Below are 8907 nucleotides of genomic sequence, written 5' to 3'. Positions count from 1 at the left end.
AGCATTAAACTGTTTTCTGGTAAAATCTAATTTATACAGATTTTTGCAGTCCTGAATAATGTTATTCTTTCTTTTCCAGCAGGAGGTCTATAGACTTTGCTTCCCAGACTTGCTCCCAGGAGGTTAGAAACACCATTTAGCATGTTTAACGGGTTACCACCTGTCTGGATTACCACATTAAGACAACTTGCATGTACACTAAGGAAGTTTATTTAAAGGGGTATTAAAGATAAAATTAAAACCTCCAACCTACTTACCATGATATCCTACTTCATCTTGTTTAGTACATTTTATAAAAAAATACATTTAGTACGTATCCTAGGATGCATCCATTTTTTCTTTCCCTCCTTCCCTTCTCTCCAGTGCTAGTGCACATGAAACAATAAATTGGAAAAAGGGGAGGAGCTTACTCTGATTTGTCTATGACTGTGAGGTAAAAAAAAACAACCTTTGCATGCTCACAGGTTTTGCTGCAACGGAGACCTAGCAAGACAAGATATGTCCTATCTACCTAAACCCCATGTCCTAATCAGGTCCCTAGTTGAGGACAAAGTAAGGCTTCTTTCACATCTGCGTCGGTGTAACGTCCGCAGCTGCAGACTCCTCTCATCCTGCCGACGCCTTCCCGTAGATGCCAGCTCATGCGGCTGTCCTGGCCTGCAGTGACCACTAGGGTGCGCACGCGCACACATGTTTAGAATTGTTTAATCACCCTGGACTATAAGAAGGACCCTGCTCCTTCACTCATTGCCTGAGCGTTGTTGTTTTCCCGTGTCAGCCTAGCAAATGGTCCCTTAGTGTTTTCCTGTTCCCATTCCTGCTACCTGTATCCCGTGCTACCTTGTTCCTGTGCCTTAAAAGAGTTGGAGTCGTGTTGGATTACACCACGCCTGGTGTCTGCTGCCAAGGTCCCATCTGAGCCTAGCCACCACTACTGTCTGTACTACCACAGGCACCCTTGCTTGGACTATGGTCTTTACTTGGTACACTGTTTGGCCAGTTGCTATCCCGCTACGGCCCAGGGGGTCCACATACCCACAGATCGTGACAGTCGGGACTCCGTTTATGGGTTCTCTTGGATCTTTCCGTCAGGGGAACCCATGAATGGAACCCTGACAAACAAAAAGAAACCTATGGTTTAGCCCCATCTGAACTAAACAAACTTTTTTCACATTCATTTCGACGGGAAGGTGTTTGTTGGCATTTCAATAGCGTTTACACCCCAAAATACGCCTGAAAACACTGCGTGTGAACATACCCTAAGATTTGAATTTCAGTGATAATGAAATCTTGGATTTTACAATAGGATGTGCTGGATGGGATATACTCAAGGCAGAGAATGTCTCCAGAAAAAGTTAAAATTGAAGTGTATGTGGGCTCATGGGTAACCAGCATAGAACACGTTTATCCAGACCGCCAGAAACAATGAGTGAGTTGATAAAAAGTTTGCACAGCAAGTTTAAAGGGGTTGTCCGTTTTAACCCATAATATCATATCAGAAAATTTTGAGTTAATAGATGGGAGTCCCTCATCAATTAGCCAGCGTTCAGATGAGCTACAAAGTGCGTCTCTCCCGCTGAAGGACCCAGCACGTCTGTGTGTTACATGAACATCCCATTGCTTTCTGTAAGCACCATGTAATGCTTCATTTCTCCTGTGGTGGCGCTGCAGGGAAATTGAACCCTTGCTGCCTGTTTCCCTGCAGATTACAGCTGATCATTGGGGTCCCAGCAGTGGTACACTCTGTGCTTGGCTTACTTTCAGTGAGAGCCCCTTTGATACTGATCTGAATTAATTAGGATGTGTTTTCTCATGTTGTAGCAATTTTCACACCCACACTTCTCATATCTACACTTCATGCGATCTTTAACTGCCTCTTATTGTGTCAATATTCTTAAAGTAAATTAATCAGAGTTCCCCCATTGTAATTATTACCTTTCCCAAATAATATTTATTGAATTTCTATGTTTGCTAGGCAGCACCTGAGAATGGAACAGGCACTGCGGGGAGTGTATGACCATACTGCAGCTCCTTACTCCTGGATAAGGTGGCAATGTCACCTAGTGGTGCAAACTGATGATGTGCCCCCAGCAATTGATTGGAAATTCCCAGGTCTGGATCCAGAGTGAGATGTTTTTTTTTTGTTTTTTTTGACTTGGCGCAATGAAATCAGAAGAGGATTTTTTTTTTTCTGCTTTAGCTTTTCTTTAAGAGGTGCAGCTGAGTTGACACAACAAAGCATGAAAACCAGGAACGTGTCAGTACACAGGCCTCTTCTAACAAACGTGACTAAGAAGCTGTGGCTTAGTGCTAAAAGGTGATTGTGTGTTTTATCGTCAGTGTTTTCCAATTTCTAATCACAGTTGACTGGAGATGACAGGACGCGCCTGTATGTTACATACTTCAAGCAAGTTCAAACCTGAGCGACGGATGCTAGCTGGTAGTTTCTGAAATGTTTAATGCAGTGCGTGGGGGGGGGGGGGGGCAGCGTTCACAATCTATAGATGTAGCAGATCTGAATTGAGTTAGTGTCATTTTTGTTTCAGATGAATTCTCACAATAAGTCACCGTGTGTGTTCATGAGTAATAATAGTCTCTGATCACAATAGGACTTGTATCCTGCATTTATTAGCAGTTTTCCCCCTCTGCAGGATCTATATTCAATTGTCAGTTTTGCATGAGCTCAACTCCAGAAGAGGGGGGGGTGTTTTCTGAAGATCCTTCGTCCCCCTCTCCTGTCTGCCAGCAAATCCTTCTTCTCTCTTTAGCACACCCTCAGATACAGCAGCATGGAGTAGATGAGACAGCAGCAATGAGAAGCATAGCTTAGAATCCAGCACTGGGGTGATATACGAGCAGAGCAGAGCGTGTGTGTCCCTCCTCCGCTCTCCATAGACATCTATGGGCAGCAGATGTAACCTGATCTTTCGGTGAAGCTGATAATCCGTCTCATCACTGCCTCACTGAAGAAGTATCTCTTTAGTGAATTGAGAGTCTGTGAACAATTACAAAAAGGGCATAAGAAGGAGGGGGAAAGGTGTCTGATAAGTGGAGAAAGGTACTGCACCATATAATGTACTGGAAAACGGCAAAAAAAAAAAATGCTTATGTGGTAGAAACTGATTTTTTCCATTGTTTTTTTTTTTTTTTCACCATTGTTCACCTTGCGCTAAAAATTACATGTTAACTTTATTCTATGGGTCAATATGATTACAGCGATACCATATTTATATGCAGTGTATTGTCATTTTTACTGGCTCCTTTTCCTAGAAACACAATGATGACAGACCTAGGGGGCCTTCATTAGGCCCCAGGTTGCCATGACAACCATCGGCACACCGCAATCACGTCAGGGCGTTGGATGGCCCCCACCTCTTTCTAACTGCTTAGATACTGCGGTCGCTATTGACCACAGCATCGAAGTGGTGAAACGGTTGGGTTCAGAGTTATCGCTGATCCTGGCAATTGCAGTAAAGTGTAACATACAGCCGACATCCGCCGAGTATGCCAGTTACGTCATGCATTGCCAAGGGGTTAAGAATACATGTACATATACATATATATTCCAATATGTAAATGGCCAGCTCAGAACTCATGAAATCTCATATCCCTGACTCTCTAATATGTATGGGGGCAGCCTGTCTAGTCATCCATAGAATTCTGCAAATTCACATCTTTTATTGGAACTGCACATCCCCAACATTCAGCAGAGATCAGGGTTATCTGCAGGCGTGAACACACTATGTAAATACACAAAGGCTACATTCACACGACAGTGGAAAAAAAAATGGCCATCAACTGTCAGTTTTTCATGCCATTTTGCAGTGGGGTCTCTAAATTTCTATCCATTTCCAGGCCGTCAGTCCGTTTTTAATGGCCGTTAAAAAAAAAAAAGGTTTTTTTTCTGTCCCAAACCCCTGAAATCACCACAGTGCACATGTAGATAGGGCCACAGTGCCCACCATAGATAATGCCCACATAGGGCCACATGGCCCACATATAAAGTGCCAAAGCCAACCTAGTTGCCACATTGCCCACATATAAAGTGCCAGGTGCCACAGAGCCCGTGTAGATAGCGCCAGTGTCCCCTGTAGATCGTGCCACAACCCCCATATAACCCCCCCCCCCCCTTGTAGATAGCTCACAGTAGGAGCAGAATCCCTCTGGCCGCGGAATCCTCAGACGAAGCCCCTGACGTCTCTGTCCATATATGAACAGTGACGTCAGGAGAGCGGAGTCTGGCACAGGGGATTCCGCTCCTACAGGGAGCTACAGGAGCACGCTATCTACGGGGGATGGGCGAGGGGCTTGCTATCATCAGGCAGGGGGGTGCTATCTACAAGACTACAAGTCCCCGATTAGAGATCTTGTGATGTGTAAAAACTGATCTATTGACTTCTATGGGAGCCGCCTGGCCGTGAAAACGGACAAAAATAGGACATGTCCTATTTTTTTGACGGCCAATATTCCCGGGCCGTTAAAAAAACAGCCACGTGAATACACCCATAGAACTTCATTGTTCTGAAATCATGTGACTGTAGTCTTTGTCAGAAGATATGAGTAAACTTTGTTCGGCCTGAAGTTGTACGATCATGAAACCAGCAATTTAAAGGAGTTCTCAAGAAGGCGACCCTTTTAAAAGAGTAGCTAGGATGGCGATCCGGGGGAAGCGACGTCTGGCCATGTATGGTCTCTGCAGTACAAATGTAGCATTACATGCCAGCCAGTCGAATGAATGGGCGACCAATTAATGCATGAGTGGGCTGGGACCGCCAGAAACCTAATAGGACTTATGCACAGGGGTCCTGATGGAAATTACATAAGCAGCTTTTAGCGGATCTAAAAATTAAGAAAAGTAGAAAATAAGGACCTATACCATCAGTGTGTGTTACGTATTGGCATGCGTGTGGCATTCGATTTTCACGTCCGTGCAAGCATTCTTTTTTTTTTTAAATTTCATTTCTCTGCATTTCTTTGTAGCTGATGCGTGAAACACTGACAGCACATGGATGTCATGTGCTGTTTTTCACCCCCCCCAGAGACTTCAATGGGCAACAAGGTGCGCAAAAACGCACTAATATAGGACACGCAGTGAGTTTCACGCAACGGACACTCGCTGCGTGAAAACTCACGCATGTCTGAATAGCCCCATTGAAATTAATGGGTCGATTAACGGACGAGTATTACATTCGCCTGAATGAGCCCAAAGAAACCTCTCTGCTGTTCTATCGGTATACTCTGCTGCCCAGCATTTGAAACATGATCCCTCCAGAGACAAGAAGGGAGGGGGAGAGCAGGGAGCAGTGGAGATAAAAGGCATGTGATGTGTGATGTCCCGTACTACAGGGAGGGGGGAGATACCAAGGAAAGCTGGGTGACAAAGATGGCTGCTATTATCGTTACCACAACAGTTTGTACGGAGATGGAGGGTGGGAAATGGCTGATCTCCTAGAACACAGAAAATGTCTTTAATTATACTTGTTTAAATTGCAATATAAGACAACACAGGATCAAAAGAAATGAGAAGATTAAGGGAGGAATTTTCAGCATTTTCCATATTTAGGGTTCCTCTAAGAGCTTACTGCATACAGATTTATTGTCACATTAGATGGGAGGCATATCCAGTAAGCTCCACCTAGTGGTGGCTGTAGGTAGTGAGAATGTTATCTTTTAACTGTTTGTGTAAAAGGATTCTGGGCATTTGGCGTTCTGTTCCAACCCATATGAAGATGTAGATTTCTCAGGACAACATTTTGGACCTATTTAAATGTAAAAAAACAAAAACAAAATGGTGATAAAAAGCAGACATTCACAGAATCCCTTTAACTTTACATGCGGTCACATGATGTAAAATGAACATTTAATTACTAGACCTCATTAGAAAGACAGAGCCATCAGCGGGCACACAGAACACATACACAAGACTCTGACCAACAGAGGAGCAGACAGATACACAGGCTGATTTTACGTGGATGATATCTCCACATTTATTTCATCTTCCATGTGCATAGAAAATGGCAGTGAGACTTATGAAAGAGCAGGGAATGGACAAAACGTATAGATTATCTTCTATTCTTAAATGAGTCTATGTGTAAAAATGTTAGCATTTAATATCGTGATTTACAACTCTGGATTTTCAGTGATTCCAAATGACACTCTGCAATACAAATGATGGCAGCCGTGACTGGTAATGCATTGCTGTATTTACAATGGTGAGAGAATAATTTACAAGACAGGATAGCATACAAGGTCGACATTGAGTAACAGTAAAACAAAGAAGCATTCATTGGATCCATATTTCTGTACAAACTAATTGGAACGAGACTTTATTCACATTAAAAAAAATATCAAGATTTCATTTGACCATAGACATTTCCCCCAAAAATCATTTTTTTTCATCAATCGCATACCTTCCCTCACATAGCTTGCACCATCACCAAACTACAGAACTACAAGCAGCAAGAGCTACAACCAAAACCGCAAAAAAAAAAAAAAAGTAAAAAAAAAAAAATATATATAAAAAAATAAAACAAAAAACACCCTTCTTGCTTCATTTCCTTTCGTCCAGGCTAAACTTTCTGAAACAAAATTACCACGTCCAACATGGTCCTTCTTTTTTTTATTCCACTTTCTATTTCCAACCGTAAAAAACTGCAAATAAGGCCATTCAAAAAAATCAAGTCAAGCATGATTACTAGTACGGAGTCTATTGACCGCCCTCCCCAGGTCTTACACCCATGAGTCCGGAGACCCCGGGTACTGTTCTGATCTGTAGGAAGGTCTCCGAGTGGAATAAAAGTCAACATAGTTTGTGGTTGATTTCAGTCCATATTGTGCATTCTGATCGGTTGTTGACGTGAACTGAACGCGCTCATCAAAATACGGGTCTTCATAGCTGTGCGGAGACTGCAAATACAACCGGTAGGAGTCATAATTTTTCCTATTTGAATCTTCAGGGCTATAATACAGCTGGTGAGGCTGGGAGAATAAAAAAACACAATGTTATTCGAGTAAGAGATGGAAGCGGATATTGTTTTGAATTCTTTATCTAGAAACAATAGAGTGGGATGGAGGTTGAGGTGTCTGGTAAAGCTCTAGCATCCTCAAAAGTCATCATTGTCTCTCTGTTTTATGATTGAAATGTTGCAGAATATCCTCCGCTGATCTTGGTTTTATGAAAGAATATATTACTCAGTAGTTTCATAAAATGACCGCACGTTCCCAAAGTCCCCACTAGATGGCGCTAAGAAAAGCTCTATGTTGTGGCCGACAGCGCCAGCGTCCTTTCATGATCACAGATGACAGATATTTGCTGAACGTTTCTTACAGCTCATATGCGGCAACCCATAAAAATATTGATTCATCATTTTAGAAAGCGGATTCCCAGAACAATAGCGAGCCATGCACCGTATCATCTATTAGAAATCTTTAGCTCTGCCCCCCTGAGATGCTTAAGGCCTCATATTTTGAATTTTTTTGGTTCAGTTTATTCTGCGGTGAGAAAATAAATGAGAAAAAGCTGTGTTTATTTTTCTGTTATGTTCACACTGCCGTCAGTGGCTCTGTTCTCAGAGCGTCCGTCTGCACGAATGGTAATGAATTTAACACTATTCTTCCCGTCAAAACTATGAAATCCTGACCGACACCATTGTAAGTCAATGAGGTCCGCCGGCCATCTGACAGATTCGGTTATGTATTTTGGTTTCCGTGTATAACGCAAGTGTGAACAGAGCCTTAAGCAGCATCTCCAGCAAGTTAGGGGAGAAATGCACTGTCTTTTTAAATATGGGAGTGATGCGGCTCTGCATAGCCCTAGCCGACCATATACCTCCAAAACTAGAGCTCATATCTACGGTAATTGTATTATAGGACAAGGAACATGATGATTTCGAAGTGCTGAAGGCGGTTCAATTATCCAACTTAAACAAAAATAACTTTATCGACTTGTTTAATGATTAAACAGCGGCAGTATGTAGCAGTGATATTAGTTAATGATCGCTCCAGGCAGTATAAAAACAGAGCTAGAATTTTAGAATCTATAAATTTGGTTTACTTCACATCTTAGTTTCAAGCGGACAGCAGACCTGCTGACATCAATTGAAAAATACACACGTTCCCATACCCTGACTACTACCGTATAAGTGCTGTTCTAATAACAGTCAAGCCCATTGAAGGGCCCTCTAAAAATATGTTGATCATAGGGTGTCCCGCTGCTGGGACCTCACGTTACCTAAAATGTAAGTGTTCAATTTCTCTGCAGTGCCCCCACAGGGGAAGTGAAGAATTACATGGTACAAATTATCTTTCACATATGCTGATCGAACACGGACTGAAAATGGGACTATTTACAGGAGCTCTATTTCTCTAGCTAAAATCCATACAGCTTTATTTATGGTACAGTGGTTGATATAAACACTACATCATTACATGAGTGCAAAACCAGAGTGCTCTGTATAGACACTGAACCAGCAGGGGGCACGAGAGAAATGTGAGGTCAGCGCTAAGAACAGAAATTTACAGAATGCCGTGGAATTAGCGTACAAAAAGAGGTAACCCCAGGATCAGTACAATATGAACGGACAAGTGAAAAGTAATATAAAAATGGATGTTCAAATGTCAATCTTCACTTGAAACTGCTCAAAACAAATACTAGAGATGACTTTAAAGGCCTCTACAAAGCTGCGGACTCCTTTCCTATGAAGCACTTTAAAAGTTGTTTAATGAGTAGAATGAAGGGGCTGTGGCGCTCCAGCACATGCTGCGGCCTCTTCGTTCAGCTGACCCCTGTAAGTTTCAACTTGGTCCAATTGTAAAAATGTTAACGTCCTACACCGGGAAACAGTGGGTGAGAAGAACGTTCATGTTCACTGTGAATGATTCAGGAGGGGATAACATTATACATTGGAT

The 8907-nt window shown here is 42.5% G+C and overlaps 1 protein-coding gene across 1 annotated transcript in view; it reads right to left on the bottom strand.

The window, feature by feature from the left end:
• Positions 1-5959: 5959 nt before the first annotated feature.
• The window catches only part of PKP4 (plakophilin 4), a 222781-nt gene continuing 219833 nt past the window's right edge, over positions 5960-8907 (bottom strand). The window contains exon 22 of the mRNA XM_075829313.1: positions 5960-6978. Coding sequence (XP_075685428.1) covers positions 6730-6978 — 249 coding nt within the window. The 3' untranslated portion in view covers positions 5960-6729. The remainder of the gene's footprint in view (positions 6979-8907) is intronic.

This window comes from Rhinoderma darwinii, chromosome 6 (genome assembly GCF_050947455.1).
Source record: "Rhinoderma darwinii isolate aRhiDar2 chromosome 6, aRhiDar2.hap1, whole genome shotgun sequence".
Lineage (NCBI taxonomy): Eukaryota > Metazoa > Chordata > Amphibia > Anura > Rhinodermatidae > Rhinoderma > Rhinoderma darwinii.
Note: the sequence above shows the minus strand (reverse complement) of the source record. Positions and strands in the feature narration are given on the sequence as shown.